Source organism: Balaenoptera physalus (genome assembly GCF_965194825.1).
Source record: "Balaenoptera physalus genome assembly, chromosome: 20".
Taxonomy (NCBI): domain Eukaryota; kingdom Metazoa; phylum Chordata; class Mammalia; order Artiodactyla; family Balaenopteridae; genus Balaenoptera; species Balaenoptera physalus.
Window position 1 is genome coordinate 38490017 of NC_138901.1, and position 18967 is coordinate 38508983.

An 18967-nucleotide genomic window follows, 5' to 3' on the forward strand; every position below is an offset into this window, starting at 1 on the left:
CTGCCAGTGCCTTCCCAAATCAGCAATTCACTTGCTCGAAGCCTCTGTGATTTTTATTCTCTTTAACCTGTTCTTTCCATCGGCCAGTTTCTTCCTTTCTCAGCACAGCTTCCAAGGGGCCTGACCTTGGGGTCTCCTGCCCTAGAGGGCATCCCGAGGTAGCAGCTTGCCTTTTCTCTGTTGAGTCACAGCCAGGCCCAGCTTGGCTCGCTCTCCTTTGCATCTTCGTGTCCTGTCCCAGTCTCCCACCGGCCTGGCTGGAGTGCACCTTCGGTCTCTTCCCATCCCGGCGACAAGTGGGTAGAAATCAATCCACGTCTGGCTCTTCAAGCGCCCCGCCCAGAAGTGAGGGGCTCCAACCACAGGTCCGCGGGGCAAGGCCATGGCCCAGAGCAGACTTGCAGATGTTCTTCCCTTCTGCCACTGAGGGCGGGTGGCCACAGGGCAGAGGGAAGTGCCGAGGGGGGCAGGAGGGAGAAGACTGTTGTGAGGAGCAGCCCCTGGGAGCCATGGAAATGCGTGGAACCCAGATTGTCTGGTTCTGTGAGATGGGTTAGCTGTAGCCCAGAGCTGGCCAGCCCCAGACTCACCTTGAGCTTTAAATATCAATGAGAACTTATTTTTACAGTTAAAAAAAATTTTTTTTTTTTTCCATTAGGGAAAAGAAAAAGTTTAAGCTACTAAGGGGAAATGAAGATGAGACACAATTAACCTGGTTGACAGGCTGTGGCCCTTGCTGGGGAGGGAATGATGGAATTTGGGGGAGGCTAAGGGAGGGAGCCCGAGGCAGTGTCTCCTCCCACTGCCCCCTCCGCACTGCCACTCTCAGGTTCTGTGGGTGTGAAGTCCCATCTCTCTGTAGCGAAGGTACATTCCTAGCTCTTTTCCTGTCTGGAGTCTATATCTGAAGATAACCAACAGAAAGCAGACATTTCGGTCAGATATGCTTTAGTGATAAATTGGTTCAGTCAGTATGCTCTGGATTCATACTTCTTTGTCTTTTTTTTTTTAAAACGAAAGGGAAAAAAAAAGTTTAAATCCCCCCTTTCCTTCTACTGCAGGAGGTGAGTGTGTGGGTGTCCCGTAGAATCATTGGCATTCACTCAGCTTCGGCCCCAGAGCCTCCAGATTCGCCATCCCCACCCCATCCCCTCCCTCCATCCCTTGCTCTCCACCCCAGAAGGGAACCCTCTGCCACCATCATTACGGTTATGTTAAGATGCCCAAATTTTCCATGACATATCCCATCCTCCGACCACGTTCAGTATTGATGACTTTCATACAGGGATATAAATGGGAGGGGTGGGAAGGGAGGGAGTAGCCAGTGGGGAGGGGGGAGGGGGTTGGGGGGGAGGGGAGCTGAAGATCTTTTTTGTCTTTTTTTTTGTTTAAAACAAATTTGTCATTTAATGGATCCAAAAACAAACAAAAAAAGAAAAAGTGAAAGAAAAAGCAAATCAAAAATCCCCTCCCCGAAGATTTTTTTTTTTCCTGGACACAAATTGCTTTGTTTCCTGTCACATTTTAATATCAATATTAACACAATGTGTAGTCTAAAACTAGTTCCTTTGTAGTTTGCATGGGATGTGAATGCTGTCTCAACGTGCCCAGATCTAGACAAGACTGCATGAGCATCAATTCAGATGTGAAAAAAAAAAAAAAAACTCTTTCTCTCTCTCTCTTCCATATATATCTCTATTTCTATTGTGATAATTTGGTGGGCAGTGAAGCACCTCCGGTTGGTTGCCGTAGTGTGTTGAATGATTGTTTTTTTATTCTCTCTATTTTTGGAGCTCCGAGCTTCTTAGTAGTAGCCTGGGCTGAGTATTCTTGAGTCCCTGCTGATGTTTTCGCATGGCCTTGGTTCAGTGTTAGAAGTTGGGCCTCAGCTGTTTTTCTGGAGTGTTTGGCTTGTAATGACCGGTGCATGCCTGGCTTCTGGCCTCATACCCAGCTCTATTCTCTGCACACCAGTCCTGAATAGCTACAGTGCTCAACCGAATTTTGGCGCGCCCGCTTCCCCGGCAGGCTCCAACCCGGCGCGGCCCGGAGGCTTCCCGGGGGCCAACAGCCCAGGACCTGTCGCCGATCTCTACGGCCCTGCCAGCCAGGACTCCGGAGTGGGGAATTACATAAGTGCGGCCAGCCCACAGCCGGGCTCAGGCTTCGGCCACGGCATAGCTGTAAGTACCTTCCTGCCCCTGCCCTCTTGCCCATCTCCTGTGGCCTCCCGGGGCGGGTGTGCCAGAAAAGCCCAGAGGTGGGAGGCCAGGAGAGGGCAGCGGGTCCCCATCCACATCATGTCAGCCATCCAGGGCTGAAGCTTCTTCGCTTAGGTGCTTCCTGAGCACCTGTGGGTCAGGCACGGTGTGCAGCCATGGGTGAGTGGAGGGAGTGTGGGCAGGTCAGGTTCAGATCACCACTCCAGCACGTTCAGCCCATGCAACCTTGAGCCACGTATATAATCCGCTGCTTCCCTGGCTGCCAAACGAATATAAGTGTTCCTCCCTCAAAAGATTGTGAGAGAATAAATGGAAACAGGATATGTCAGCTGCTGGCTCACAGTAGGGCCTCAGTATCAGCCCCCTCTCCTCGATCCCGGCCTCCTGGAGACTCATGTGCGCTGGGACCTTGGAGCTACAGACCCGGCCCCACAGGGTAGCAGCTTAGTCGGGAGAGTCACCACCCAAGGTCCAGAGGCAGCGCCGGGGCCTGGGACATAGCATGGGGTGCAAGCCCTGTCCCAGGAGGTTTCCTCCGCTAATGTTTCTTACAGTTTCCAGGTTCCAAGTAAGTTCCCATTTGCGTTCTTTAGCTGCGCCTGCCCCCGAAGGCCAGATGCATTTGATATTTGTAATGCTCTGTGGTTCTATAATCTGACTAATCCAGGCAATGGAAATTTGCTTAACAGATTTGCATGCTGTTTTCAGATTGTATTGTTCTTCCCCCTCGCAGTGTGTGTGAGCATGAATGTGCCTGAGCCCACTTACTCGCTTGTCCCTTCCATTTGGAAAACAGAAAATCGGCCAACCTCCCCATCTTGCAGGCAGTTTGATTTTGAGCTGAGTTGGGAGTGTCTGCTGTCCCAGGTCATGTCCCTGTCGGGAGAGCCCTGCCTCCCGAGCTGTGCTGGGGAGAACAGAACAAGGGCAGACGGTCTGGGCACCAGGGTAGCCCGTCCCTGACCCTGGTGTTAGAAGTCCTCCATCCCCACCCCAAACGCACGTGTGCACACTCTCATGCATGCACACACGCTCTCTCTCTCACACACACACACACACACACACACACACACACACACACATTCACACACTTCTGCCATCCCTGGCCTGCGTGGTCCGGGTCCTTGTTCAATTCCACTCCCGAGCCAATATCACTTAAGGCAGTAGTTTGATGAGTCAAATACCCTCGGATCAGCTGTAGTACCAAATCCAGAGTAGTATTATTCAGCTTAGAGATGCATCAATTTGGGAGACCGTCTGTCACCACGTAGAACACAGCTCATTTCCATTGTCAGTGCCCGGAAACACAGACCCTATTTGTTCGTGAAAACCTCAGTCTCTGACCTGTGTGCTGTGATGGTTTCTGAAATAAGCACATCAAGTCACGTTTGGTCTGCACGGGCCTTGCTTTCTCCCCAGCTGGAGCCGTTGGGACTGTGGACAGAGACACTGTTATCTTTGCTCTCTGGGGCTCAGGGCAACAGCGCTCATCATTTTCGGCGCAAGCCCCGCTTTCCTATCACCCACCCGCCCCTGTGAATCTGGCTCTCAATTTTCCCCTGGGTGAGCGGACAGGCCGGGGGTGGGGAGTCGGGGCTGGGAAGGATGTCATTCTGGCCCCTCATGGCACGGTGTCTCAGAATTACATATTCATGCTGGCAACCACAGTCTAGTCCTAGAGATAATTTCCTTTCCCAGAATATGACAATCTGTTCCCATGTATAGTGTGCTGATGACCTTAACAATTGTGCAATTTTAGGGACCTTTGATTGCAACGGCCTTTACAAATGGATACCATTGAGCAGGTGCTTTCGTTGCCATCTCACTCTGAGGTATTACCTTCTCTGCCACGTGTCTCGCCCGCTGGGCCTGTCCGTACATGTATGCGCCCTGGGCATGCAAGTACGCACGACCCTGGTCTCCTCACGTCCACATCTCTCCTTCCTCTTTCTGGACCCCTTTTCAGGGGGGTGGGGGGCAAAAAAATCCAGTCTTTTAATCTCTCATCCCTCCTCCAGCTTAAAGCATGACCCCACTTTTTTTCTTTGATTCTTTTGATTCCTTTTCTTTATCTTTCCCACCCCTCATCTTTCTCTGTCTTGAAATACCATCAAGAGTATGGGAAACTGGAAGGAGATTTTGCACTGTGCCCGTCCCAGGGGGACGGAGGCAGGGAACCGCTGGGCTTCTGCCAGGCCTGGGGATGGAAAGGCGGGCAGGATCCTGCGAGCTGGCCTTGTGGGTTGCTGGGCCCTTTCAGCTCCCCAGAGCTCGCTGGGCTCAGCCAGTGGGGTTCATGCAGTCAAACAGCCAGACTCCATCTTTTAGTGAAAAGAAAACATTTTTGCCAGTAACTACTGAGTAATTATCCAGATTACCGCACGGAAAGCAAATTAAATTAACGACATCACCTGCGTTACATGGATTTGGATCCCTGCCAGTTTCCTAACCTTTTAAACTGAGCTCAAGTTAATTAAACATTTTTTAAATCACTTTGATGGGGATATGGAAGGGGTGGAGTGGAGGAGAGGGGAGGTTGGGGCAGTCAGCGAGGGAGCCTCTTGCCACGTTCTCATTGAAAATGAGTATCCGTCATTCTCCGGAACAGCACCAAGGAGGGAGAGGGGTTCTCTCGTGAAAGCTAAACGTGACCCGTGTTAGCGAGTTAGTCTGAGGTCTTGAGATGTGAGTCTGTTTCTTTGGAAGAGAGAGGGCGACAGCCAAGGCCTGGGAATGGGTCCCACTCATAGAATCCCAGCTGGGGCATAAGCGCCTTTCACTCCAAGAGCTGGGACGTAAAAGAAGCAAGGCTGGCGATGGATTTGCCACTTTGGTTTGCAGTCAGCAGGATGCCCCTCTTGTAGAGGGTTGCTTCAGGCCCCTGAGCCAGCCAGGACTCAGTAGGGTGGGGCCCAGCTGGGGGACCAGGTGGAGCTGAGCTCCATAAATCTCTTGAATTTCTCTAATATTGCTGCTAAGGAATCACCTCAACTAACGCAACTGCCTCTCTTAACCAAATAAACCCCGTGTGTGAATTCTCCCCACCCCTCGCCTACATCTCCCTTCCAGCACTGACCCAGCTGTCGCTGGCCGGCTGGAGCCAGAGGCCACTAACAGTGTGAAGGAGAGCTACTCACGACTAATTAAGCTGGGTCTGGGGGCCCCAAGGGAACTAAGATTCCTCTGAGAGCAAGGCAGACTGATGTACCCAAGAACGTTGGGGATGGAAAGTGGCTCCAGCCCTTTGTAGTATCAGTTGATGAGGGGATTGAACAACTGCCGGCGCTTCTTCCCTCCCTCCCCTGGAAGTGGAGGGTGGTGTAGGTCTCCTCCCACCTCCTCCCCACACCCTCCAAGGCCTCTGCAGCGTTTCCATGGGGGTCGGGGGAGGGCCGAGGCTGCACCCAGCGCAGCCTCCCTCATCCACCTTTAGGACTCAGAAGGATGGAATAGACGAGAGTGGAGGTAACCACCTGCCCCCTCCAAAATGATTAAGTGGGCCAATTGAGTCACATGGCCACACCAAAACACACACTTTGTCCCCAACACAGGTGACCCTCAGACATTTAGTACCATTCATGAAGGAGGGGCCCAGGCTCACAGTCAATTCAGGGAGATTTGATTGGCAAGTCTGTGAATCCCGGGCCTGTTTTTATTTCCTAGAACCAAAGCTGGTTATTTGTTGTGAATGTTTTTATGTGTCCTGACCTTGAGTCTTTGGTATGTAATATGATTTTTTTTAGTAGAAATTAGCATTTTCAGTTATTGACAGTCATTGATGGGTATCTCATAAAGACAGAAGTTTTTAAACATTAAGCTTTGAAAACAGAAGCTTAACCAGAAAAGGCTAGTCACTAGTCACTGTGCAATTCACCATTCCACCTGAAAACCCAGCATGACCACATCTGCTGACCCCATTTCCCACCATTACCTCAAGAATTCTACAGTAGCGTATCGAATCAGCAAACTAGCAAGCCAGCAAAGTGAGCTGCAGAGCTGCCCTCTCCCCAGCATCAAGCGTGGCTCCGATGTCACAGCTCAGGCTGTGACCCCAGTCAGCGCTTAGCCTGGCCATTTCCAAATGTCCTCAGTAGCCCAGTGTAGCCATACTTTGAAAGCTCTAGTTAAGCTGGGACGAAGTGAGAGAGTAGCATTGACATATATACACTACCAAATGTAAAATAGATAGCTAGTGGGAAGCAGCTGCATCACACAGGGAGATCAGCTCGGTGCTTTGTGACCACCTAGAGGGGTGGGATAGGGAGGGTGGGAGGGAGGGAGATGCAAGAGGGAGGGGATATGGGGATATATGTATGCATATAGCTGATTCACTTTTTTGTACAGCAGAAACTAAGACAACATTGTAAAGCAATTATACTCCAATAAGGATGTTAAAAAAAAAAAAAGAAATAGGAAAAAAATAAAAAGTTGGAGTAAATGGTATGCTTGCCTGACATTTCTTCTTTCTCCTCCCACCCCCACTTTTTGTTCTCTTCTGGACACGACACCCTCGACCTTCTGTACCCTGCAGAGCATACCTGGATGTCCAGGCAAGACTGGGCGAAGTTTCTGAGTGGCCCTTTGTTTAGGTGATGTCATCAGACCTGTTCCCCCACCAGCCTCAGTCCCCATCCCAACCAGAGATGGCTCACTTCGGATCGAGGGTTGACTACATCTCATCATCTCATGAATCTGCTGTAATATAAGACAACAGCTTTTAAATGTGTATATATCCCATGATTTTGGTTTTGTTTTGTTTTTGTTTTTCTTGATGGTTTCCCTCCCACTTCTCTCTTCCCCCTTCTCCTTTTAAATCTCTTCAGATCACATTTGGTAGTGATTTTGACTTAGTGCAGTAGTCATATAGCTTTAATATCTAGTTAAAAGCTAACCATAGTATAATTGTTATATTAAGGTATTATTTTTTTCTTAAAAAAAATTTTTTTTTGCTTGTTTTAATTCTGTTCTCACTTTTCAAGGATGCTGAGATGGTAATATTACTCTCAATATTTTGGTACCAATTCTGAGACTGTATGAATTTTCAGGTGGAATTTGAGCACACACAGAAGCGAGGTTGTGAAATGTGGAGCGGGAGGTGGGCGTCGACTTTCTACTTTGCGTTGTATAAGAAGTGAGATGTCGTAGGCTAATTAACAGACTATAGCGGTTCTTTTTTGTGCTGTCTCTTTGTTAACCTAAGTATATCTATTTTCGGCAATAAGGTAAGGACGACCGGTGTTTTGAGTGTCCTCCTTTTCTATAAGTGCTTTTTTTCTGTTGAAAGAGGTGATATTATAAGGTTTTTTGCAGTTGTGAATTCTAAAAAAAAGAAATGTTGTAAATACAATTCCATTAACTACATAGAAACTATTAAGAAAGAGAGAATCAAAAATATTTTTGTGAGGGCGTCGGTCCCCGGCAGTTTGATGGTCTGTGGATGGATTAGGGGAGGAACAAGAACCAAGTCAGTGACTGAGACAGAAGAACACCCAGCTGCCAGGCCGACCCCGCGACAAGTTAGAACACTGGTTAGGTCCTCTTGTCTGTGTGATAGACCTAAGAACTGTATTAGTGTCATACCAGCATATTAACCTCTCGTCTGTGCACAGCTTCCAACGTTACCGTCTAGTTAGATTTTTATTTAAAATATGAAAAACTGCTTTTCCCAAGACGTTTTTTAAAAACAAAGCTACAATTTTAATATTTAACATATTTAATGTTTCAAAGCACACCTGTTTGGCTTGGGTGGGGAGGGGTGGGGGGACATTCTTTTTCAGTCTTAATTTTTAAATATTTGATCATTTTCTATTGTCCAATCATTTCAGCACCTCCAAAGGTCCCTAGGACACTTTGCCTCTCTTCTCCCCCGTTCCCCATCCGCCCCCAGCTCTGGGGGCCCGCGGGCCAGGAGCGAATAAGCCTGCATGAATGAAACCTTTTCTCCATTCACTTTCTATTTACCAATTAGGAAAGCAACCTTTCGGTTTTGTTTTGGTTTTTTTTTTTTTTTTTTTTTTAATACCTCAGTGCTGCAAGTATCACCAGAGAGGCTATGGAAGAATTTTTTTTTTAATTTATTGTAGATGTAAACAGAATTTAAAAAAATAAAAAGTATAAACATCGCTGCACTGTGACTGGTGGGAAAAACTGACCGTTTCCTGTTTGCACATGTTTAACATTTGGCTGTTATAATATATGGTCCTCAGATGGGGAAAGATACTTATGATGAAGGATATTTTTTAATTTAACTTTTTTTTAATGTTGGTAATAGGTCGGCAACAGCAACTATAGAAGTACAACTCAATAGATGGCATTAAAACATATTGTAGTGTGGATATATATTTTTTTCTTTTTTAAAATGTGATATTGACGTTTTATTAATATTTTTTAAATTGTTACGTTTATAAATTTGGTACTTAAGGCACAGCCAGTATGAGACACTGAATGCGACATTTATTATAAAGAGCTGCTGCACTCCTATTTTTATAAATTTTACTAACAAAGTAGACTAATGTAGACATTCACAGACATGGTAGGGTAAAAGCATCTTCAAGCAAAAGGCTCCAAAATGCTAACTCAGAAAGAAAGAAAAAAAGCCTTTTTCAATTCTAATTAAACAGCAACATTTTTTTAAAAAAAGAAAATCACGTTCTTTGTTTTTTCCAATAAAATGTTAGGTTGTTTGGTGAGGGGTTTTTTTTGGTTTGTTTTTCCTTCTTTCTTTTTTTATTTCCAAACAACCAGGTTAAGTAAAATGCTGGGCGCTTTTAAAACATCAAAACTTGTTCAAGTAATAAAATAACAAAATAGAAGTTTTATTTAAAAAAAAAAACAAAAAAACAAGAAAAAAAAAAAAGAGACAATAAATTCCCAGAAATTCAGTGTCTAGACTAGGGAATTTAATTACTATTTTGTCCATGTTGATGACGTACTGTACTACCCTTCCTTTCTCTGCATCCCCCATCACCTCATAGAAGACTCTTTGTTGATCATTGTCTGTTAATAATGTATAAAATGGCTATCTTGTAAGCGTGCTGTCCTGGTACTAGTGTAGTGACTTTTTTTCTCCTCTTTCTTCTAGTACATATTGATAGGTATAAGGTAATTAAGGTTTAAAAAAATTAGACATAGTTATTCAGATTTAGGACCAGTAAGGATAGAACTTTCTCTTATTTATGAAAAAAATGCTAATAATTTGGGGGCAGTTTTTTCCTTTCATTTTTTTTTTTTTTCAATTTCAAGTTTTAATTTTATTTTTGCTGATCTGATGTCGTTTCAACTAACCCAAGGTCTCACGATGTTCAGATGCCGGCAGACTCTACGGCGTTTTGTAGATTCCCACCCCACCCCCCCAACTGTGAAGGGGTGTGCCATACTACCTTAAATGCTAACGCTAGATATGCAAAACTGGATTTTTTTAATTTATTTTTTAAAAGAGGAAGGCATGGTATATTAAAATGATTTTACTAAGAGAAAAAATATTTTTTTAAGAATGCTCAGAAGAAATTGATAATCTGTGTGAATATGTTTTAGATGTTTATAATACCTTTTGAAGAGACCCAGTAGCCCATAGCACAAATCTCGTGGAAATCTGATATGTTTTAATGTGGCTACCTAGGTTAAGGTTCACGTTAGTACCCCACTCATCTAGAAGTCCATTTTGGAAGATTTTTGTAAATTATTTTAGCACTGACGTTCAGCCTCGTCTTTGTTTCAGTTAAGCTCAGTGGCGAACATGGGAACCACCTTTCACCTTCCCTGGGGGAGAAACCCTCTTGGCTGATGGCTTTTCCCCGGAATCATAAAGTAGCCACCGGGTGACTTTCTGGCTTCTATATCCATCTGCCTGGGGCCCCCAAACTCCTCTCCTCCCACACAGAGGCGAGTGAGTTGCATAAGCTCCTGGACCCATTCCTGGTTCTACCTGGACGTGGAGCTGACGGGGGTGACCAAGGTCCGGGTCTCCTCTCCAGGAGCTTCCGCCCACCTGGCTTGTGGCCTTCCTCACACCCACTGGGAAAACCAAACAGCCTCGCTCTCTATCCCAGTCGCTCATCGGCTTGATTCAAACGAAGTCCCAACAGGCCTTTATGTTCCTATCCTTCATAACCTTCATCTTAATTTGAACTCGTAGCTTGGACTTTAAGGTAGCATGGCTCTATTGCTGTCAATTTAATGTTTCACTGCACAGCAATTCACAGCCAGTGAATGTTACACACATCTTGCTAGACTAGTATAAAAATCATTGGGTAATTGTTGGTTCTAATGACCTGAAAGGTGTTCAGTTTTTGTTTTCGATTTTGTTTTGTTTCTTGGGCTTTTTTTTTGGTTCTTTTTCATTTGGGGATTTTAAAAAAAATGTTTTTTTCTTTTTTTGGTTCCAAATAGAAAAGCAAAACCTATTTTGATCTTTAGTGCAAACGAGGGCTAGGGACTTAGCCACCACCCCACCACACTGCTTCATTCTGCCATTCACTCACTGCAGCATAATCAAGAATAAAGCAATATAGTTTACTATATTTTTTTTATTGAAGGTCAGCCATGCTTTCTGTATTATATTGCATATGAAATTGTTTACAAAAGAAACACTAACATACTTCTCTTTATCAGTTGGGAGTGGCGCGCAGGGACAGAGGGAGGCTGGGGGGTTGGGTGGGGGAGGGAAGAGTTTTTTTCTTTCTCGAATGTGCTTCACAAGCCAGGCTACCTTCCAAGGAAGGCTGAAGCAGGGTGGGGGGCTGGGGAGCAGAGGGACAGATGCAGGCAAGCACATGGAAGAGAGACGCTGGCAGGCTTCCCCCATCCCCCACTCCAAACAGAAAAGAAGCAGAAGTCAGCTCAGCCCAGTCCTGGGCAACAACACTACACAAGGAGATGCTGTACGTTAAGCAATACTTTAATACTGTATATGTTTGTTTTCTTTTTCTTTCTTTTTTTTTTTTCAACCAAAAAAAAAAAAAGTAAGTAAACTAAAACAAAAATATATACATAGAACCCACCCCTCTGGGGAAGCAACCTTAATCCAAACACTTGGCTATCAAATAATCAGAATGTATTGTCTCGGACAAGAGTTTGTTTCCAGGAGGCAGGGGTGTGTGGGGGGGAGGGGGATGGGGACTGAGAGACAAAAGTTCCAGAGCCTTCCAGAAGGCTCTCTGCTACTGTATTCTGTACATACTGTACCATCCTGTGTGGAATCTGTGAGTGTCCTCTTGAGTAGCGTGGGCTAGCCAATCTGCCGTTCATGGTGTATTGTAAACTCGGAATTCCATATGTAATAGGATGCAAGTCTAAGCGTTTCATGTGTACATCAATGTATCTAAATAAAACTTTCCCTAGCACTGTGGCTGACCTCACCCTTACTTTTATACTTTAGTATGAAACTGATGACAACTTTGGTAGTGAGTATTTTTTTTATATATATACATATATATGTATCTATATATATATATATCTCAAGCATCTTTCAGGTCTTTGTGTGTGGCTTTCTTAAAGCCCTGTTGTAAAAAATTACTATGTGGATGGCAGTCTCTCACATCACAGATGTGGAAAGTATAATTTTATATTTGTATTTTCAAATAAATAAGTTTGTGAAAGGTTTCCATCCTCTACTGTGGTCCAGAAATCAATGTGTTTGTCTGACAAAAAAAAAAAATAAAATAAAATAAACTGTTTTGAACAGAGTTGTTTGGTGTTCTTTCACATGTGGAAGAGGGCTGGGTGGGTGGGGGGGCAGCTGTTGATTGGTTTGGAGAGGGTGTCACCAGTCACACCTCCCTCCTCTCACCCCTCAGCAAGAACACTGGTCACAGGGCCTCCAGCAGAGAAGAAGCCCTTTCCCTGTCCCCAGGGAGCTTGTGGACCTTTTTTTGTGTGTGTGTGGTGATTATTTTTATTTTTATTTCATTGAAGTGTAGTTGATTTACAATGTTAGTTTCTGCTGTACAGCAAAGTGACTCAGTTATATATATATTCTTTTCTATTGTGCAACTATTTTTATGAAGCGTTAAGAGAGTATTGCAGTGGAAGAACAGGCGGAGAGTACCTCAGAACCCGTGGGTGAGCAGGAAATAAGCGCCATGGTCTGTGAGTTCGCAGGACCCAGATGGTGCAGAAGGAGGTGGGTGGCCTTCCGGGTGGCTGGTCTCAGCTAGTTATCAACAGCCTGCAGGAGACGGCATCAAACCAACTTCCGTGACTCTTGAGTAGGGATTGAAGGGGTATAGGAGCCCGGCTTTTGCCCTCAAGGAGTTCAAAGTTTTGCCTAATGGAAAAAAATTTTGTAGAATCACAAAATTAAAGGTGTAGAACTAGATGGTATACGATACTTCCCACCTTCCCACTCTATCAAATCGTTGGGAGAAAACAAAAGAATTGAGACACAGTTCGTTGAGGGCAAGTCCCAAGACCTGGCGGTAGCAGTCAAGGCATGATCTGAACCAGAGGGTTTCTTGGTTTTTAAGGCGGTTTGTAAGGGATGAAGTATAGGCCTGCAGCTGCTTCCTCAAGACCTTGGGTAAAGCCATACTCCCCAGGGCATGTCCTCTGTGGGTCCCTCTTCCAATTTCCTGTCTCCTGATTATTCCAGCTTTATCATATGGGCATTTCTGCTACGCAAAGGGCTGAGAGCAGAAGATGGACGAGTCCCCTCTTTATTTAAGGCCGGAGGTAGGAGAATTGGGTTCCTGGCCCACCTCTTGTATGTCCACAGGCAAAGCCTCAGCACTGTGCTGTGTTTTGTTACACTGAGGACAGGAGAGGAAAGTATAACCCTGCTGTCCCACAGAAGTGAAAGACCGGTGAGAGTTTGAGAATTTCCTTCCTAGAATTCTGAGAGTGAGCCAAAGACATGAAAAAGGTCATTTTCTCCATCCCCTCCTCTTGATTGCTCAGCTCTGAGAAAGGTAAGGCCCAAACCTAGCCCAGAAGCCTGAGAGAGGGGGCAATAGGAGCACCACTGCCTGTCTAATGTTTTCCTGTTCAAGGAGGGTAGGTAACGTGGCTATGGTCACACTATTGCTGAATGGCAGAACTGAGAACCCAGGACATCCTGCCCCTGGGTGCAAGCCTAGTAACAAATGTCAGTATCGGTGTTGAGTGTGTCTTGTTGGGGGTGGGGTGGGGGAGGGGGCCCCTCTAAGTGTCCACCTGAGCCAACGAAATGTACCCCAAAAGAGGCAGAAAAATATCGATCACAGAGAAAACCAAACTTTCAGGGAAGAATAGTAAAAATACAGAATAGAAAATAAATCAGGACTTCCCTGGTGGCGCAGTGGTTAAGAATCTGCCTGCCAGTGCAGGAGACATGGGTTCGAGCCCTGATCCGGGAAGATCCCACATGCCACAGAGCAACTAAGCCCGTGCGCAGCAACTACTGAGCCTGTGCTGTAGACCCCTGCGAGCCACAACTACTGAGTCAATGTGCCACAACTACTGAAGCCCATGCACTCTAGGGCCCGCAACAAGAGAAGCCACCACAATGAGAAGCCTGCACACCCCAACGAAGAGCAGCCCCCCCTCGCCGCAACTAGAGAAAGCCCGTGCGCAGCAACAAAGACCCAATGCAGCCAAAAATAAATAAATTTATAAGAAAAAAAGAATACAAATCAGCAAAAACTTGGAAAAAGAAAAAGAAGAAACAACAGTGTTGTTAAGATAAATATAAGCATAATAAGCAAAGTAAGGAATTTGATCAGGGAATCCATCATTATCTAATAAATGAGAATGGGTTGAATTTTCTACCATTACAAAACAGAGAGATGTGTTTAGAAAAGCAAAATCCAGTAATGTGTTGTTATAGAAACTCACATGATTAAAAAAAAGCTGAAAACAAAGGAGTAGCAAAGAGAAAGGCAAATGTAAACAAAAAAGGGCAAGTATTGAAATGTCAATATCAGACAGAGTGGTATTAACATTAAAAGCACTCAAAAGAATATTCTGTAATGACAAAAACACTCTATTAAAAGAATACAGGGGGGACTTCCCTGGTGGCACAGTGGTTAAGAATCCGCCTGCCAATGCAGTGGACACGGGTTCAAGCCCTGGTCCGGGAAGATCCCACATGTCGCGGAGCAACTAAGCCCGTGTGCCACAACTACTGAGCCTGCGCTCTAGAGCCCATGAGCCTCAACTACTGAGCCCACGTGCCACAACTACTGAAGCCTGCACGCCTAGAGACCGAGCTCCAAAACAAGAGAAGCCACCACAATGAGAAGCCCGCACACCACAAGGAAGAGTAGCCCCCGCTCACTGCAACTAGAGAAAGCCCACGCACAGCAACAAAGAAATGCAGCCAACAATAAATACATAAATAAATAAATAAATAAGTAAATTTATTTTAAAAAATAAAATAGGGAATTCCCTGGCAGTCCAGTGGTTAGGACTCCAGGTCTTCACTGCCAAGGGGCCCGGGTTCAATCCCTGGTAGGGGAACTAGGATCCCACAAGCCATACAGTGCGGCCAAAAAAACAAACAAAAACAACAACAACAACAGAAAGAATACAGAGGTGATAAACTCTGTGCCTCAATTACCAGAAGCACTAAACATTAAATCAGAAACCAGAATTGCAAAAAGAACTTGATAAAAATTAAACTATAATTATAGAGATTTTAGTACATCTTTCTCAGAACCAGACATTTTTAATAGACAAAAATAAAGACAGAGAGGAATTGAATAATGCAATTAGTAAAAAATCTGATGACCTATATAGCATCTTTAAAAAGAGAATGTACATTTTTTTGTTGTATATCCCTATATACAAAAATCAATCCAATACTTGGCCAAAATAATAATTACTGTTATTTTTAATTAATTGTTAATAATTATTATTAATATTAATACTAATGTTAATTAACTTAAACAAGTAGTAATTTTGTAGTCTACATTCCATTATCATAATCCAGTAAATTAGAAACAAAGTGTGGCTATAACCATTATAACTGCACAGTAATCAAGAAACATTTCTGTACATTCTTGGATCAAAGAGGAAAATTTTAAAAAATACAAACTGTCTAGAAAGCAACAAAAAGCACACATTATACATGAACCTATAACATACAGCAAAAGGTGACTCAGAGGAAAATGCATAGCTTTAAATGCCTTCAATGGAAAAATTGTATATTTTTCAGTGAAGGAACTTATTATTCATCCTAAAGTAGCAAAACAGCACCTAAGAAACTAGAAGGTTGCAACTGATAGAAGCTGAAAGCTGTAAAATAGAAAACAATAAAGTCATCAAAGGGATAAATAAATCCAAAAGTTGGATTTTTCCAAACACTAATAAAATAGACAAATCACCCTAAATAAGAGAGGAAAGAGCAAAAATACAAGGAACAAGAAAGGAGACAACCACAAGTAACAGAGAGAAAAGAATACTTAATGGCAACAAATCTAAAAATTTCGAGGAATTAGAAAATTTCCTAGCAAATATAAATTACTGAAACTGGTGAGATATAGAAAGCCGAAATAAATTTATTACCACAAAAGATATTGAAAAAGTAATTAAAGATCTAATATTGAAATATGGACTGGGTACAAATGGGTTTACAAATGAGTTTTATCTAACTGATAATTCCAATGCTATTTAAACTATTTAAGATGATTTTTAAAATATGGAAAGCTCTCCTTTGCTAACATAGATTTGATGTCAAAACCCAATATAGAAATAAGACCAAAAATACATCTACAGACTTATGAGCTCAGCTGCAAAAATTCTAAATACAATGTTAGCAAAGAAAATCCAGCAATGTATCAAGAGTATAATATAGTATGACCAAGTAGGATTTATTTCAAGGTTGCAAGATATTTCAATATCAGGAAAGCTATCAACATGATCTGTTACATTGGCAAACTAAAGGAGAAAAAAATATATGATCATAACAGTAGATGCTCACAGAGTATTTGAAGATACAACAGCTATTACTAATAAAACCTTGGAAAGTTGAAACAGAAAGCAATTACATACAACATAATAAAGACTATTTACCAAACCCAACGGCAATTATCCTCAGCAGTGAAACACAAAACCAATTTCAATTGAAATAAGACCCTTGTAGAGGAGCTGCTATCTCTATTAATATTTAATATTATCTTAGAGGTTCTAGAGAAAGCAATAAGATAATAAAATAAATCATATAAACATTAGGAGGAAAAGATAAAGATATGACTATATTCCTAGAAATTGAAGAGATTCCAGTAAAAAAAAACAAACATAAAAATTGCTACTGAAATTTGTGTAAAACTTTGGTAAGGTGACTGGATAGAAGATAAATATACAAAAATCAGTTGAACTCCTATCCGGTAATAAGTATCTGGTATTGGAAATAGGAAAACATATTTAGGGATAAACTATATTAAAAAAGTATATGATCTATAATAAGCAAATTATAAAATATTATTAAAAGCATTAAAACAAGATCTGAAAAAATGGAAAGATCACATTCTTAAATGGAGAGATCTAATTATAAAACATCAGTGCTCCCAGATTTTATATATACTGTATTTAAAACACAATTCTAAAAACTCTCGCAGAATTTTTTAACTTGTTTAAAAAAATCTTTAAGTTACATAAAATAATAAATGACCCCCAAATTGCAAGAAAAGTATTAAAAAGGATAATAATGTTACCTGTATTACTAGATGTCAAGGCTTACCCTCAGTCACTTTATTCTCGTCAGTGTGCCAAAGGTATAGAAAAAGTCAAATAGATAAGTGGAACAGAATAAATAATCCAGAAATAGATCTTGGTATATAGAAGAATTTAATAGTGTATGATAAATGTAATGAGTAGTTTAATTCTGTTGAAAAAGGGTAGATTACTTAATATAGAGTACAACCATAACTGGCTTTTCAACGAGAGAAAAATAGAAGTTGACTTCCAACATACATTATTCATAAAAGTAAATTCCAGATGGATTAAGGATTTAAATGTAAAACTTAAAAAAAAAATTCTTGCAAGAAAATCTACACCATTCATGCATAATCTAGGAGTTTTTAACTTAAAATCAGAAGCCCAAAAGCCATAAAAGAAAATATATTTTAAAAACCTTTAAAACTAAAAGAAAACTTAAACTTTGTATATGACAAAGAAACTTAAATAGACCAATGATAGATTTGGGAAAAAAACATTTGTAATGAATGTAGAGGACAAAGGTTAATACACACAGAGCACTTATGAATTGACAAGACAAAGGCAACCCAATAGATAAATGGGCAAAGGATAGGAATAGGTGACTTGCAGACGAGCCACCAAATGGCTCAACATATGAAGCATATGAAAACATGCTCAAAATCACAAATAAAATGGGAAATAAAAATTAAAGGTACACTCATTAATCTGACAGAAAATGCAAGGAGCTATATACCTACTGCTGTAAAATAAAGGGTACTTTTTGTATTGCTGCTATACACTGCTGCTAAAAATGTGGGGTTTGGTCTTTTTGGAAAACTTGTTCAGCCATCACTGGGATCTTGAGGGATATTCCCCATGTCTTCCTCATCAGGATCAATGAGATTACCCAACCAGAAGTGCATTTTTAATAGCTTTCCCATCGTCTCATATCATCTTCCCTTTCAGGGTATTGTAATATGGAGAAATGATTATATATTATTTTCTGAATGTTTTGTACTCTGCCTTCCCTTAGAAGTAAGCTAAGCCTTCCCTGCCTCTGCTATTACAGCCTACAATATTGTAAAGACCCTTTCTCCCAGATTCTTATCACTTCCAGTCGGCCAATTTTTCTTTGATGGTCAGAATTGATTACAGAGTGGCTAGACCACTCATCATTTCCTCTACCTCCTGGGAGATTAAACTGCTGGGCAAGTCAAAAGCAACAGTTGGAATAGATGCCTCTTTGGGGGCGTCCCTCATCTGCCAAAGCCCTCCACCAACCCTCCAAAGGTGGATGGGGATCAGGGAAGAGGAGAGGAAGAGGCTTGTGGCTGCACCAAGCGGCCTGGCTTTCCTGCTGCCCTCGCCACCCCTCCCGCAGGTCTCTGGTTAATTGCTGTGACATATCGACAGGCACTCTCTGAGGAAAGAGCAGGCGAGCTGGCCCACAGCATCCCAGCTCAGCAATCATCGCTGATTAAAAACTAGTTACAGAGCAATGAAGATGGAATCTTGCATTAACCAAATGACCCTGTCCATGGCCAAGCCCAGATAGATGGCAGTGATTATGAGAGCATCACTTACAACGTCGGCAAACGTTAATGGCTATTTGAATATCCGGGAGATTTACGGGGTAGTGACAGCGTTTGGCTGGTTGGGGCTCCAGCTCTGCTTCCTACCTGTGTGTTTATGGGTTCCTGTGGACTCACAGCCTCGTCAGAGTGGCCTAGCTCTGCTGAGCTTTTAGGTGTGTCTAATCTGAATACTCTGGCTTGTGTAAGGTTGCAATTTATCATATTGCCAATTTTCAGAGAATCTGAATTAGCTCAGCTACGCTTAATGCTGAAACTATCCTGAGCATAATTTGAGGTGCTTTGAAGTCTTGCACTAATCAGAGTCATGGCTATGAATATCAGAACTTGATACTGAAGAAGTATGAAAGTGCCCATAAAAGAATTAGGTGAAGGGGATTATGCAAAACAATGCATGTGGCTATTTCTGTGAGAGTGCAGGAATGACTGTGTGTGTCAGGGGGCTGTGGAAGCGTGGGCTCATAGGAAGTCTAACTCCGCTAAAGTTGACACTGCCACGGTCAACATGTGACACTATGAAAAGTCAACCTTTCTCCCGAGCTC

At 42.9% G+C, this 18967-nt stretch overlaps 1 protein-coding gene across 7 annotated transcripts in view; it reads left to right on the top strand.

Annotated features, from left to right (window-relative positions):
* Positions 1 to 11203, top strand: part of MSI2 (musashi RNA binding protein 2) — a 393052-nt gene extending 381849 nt beyond the window's left edge. The window contains exons 13-15 of one of the 7 annotated variants that reach the window (XR_014257254.1): positions 2029 to 2183; positions 3982 to 4054; positions 6754 to 6821. Coding sequence is in view for 6 of the 7 variants with exons in the window: in XM_082440127.1 (XP_082296253.1) it covers positions 1975 to 2183; positions 3982 to 4023 (251 nt within the window). In the remaining variant the exon portion in view is untranslated. Of the gene's footprint in view, positions 1 to 1974; positions 2184 to 3981; positions 4055 to 6753 lie in introns of those variants that run through there. The other 6 variants (XM_082440127.1, XM_082440129.1, XM_082440130.1 and 3 more) reach the window with 6 other exon arrangements.
* Positions 11204 to 18967: the final 7764 nt, after the last annotated feature.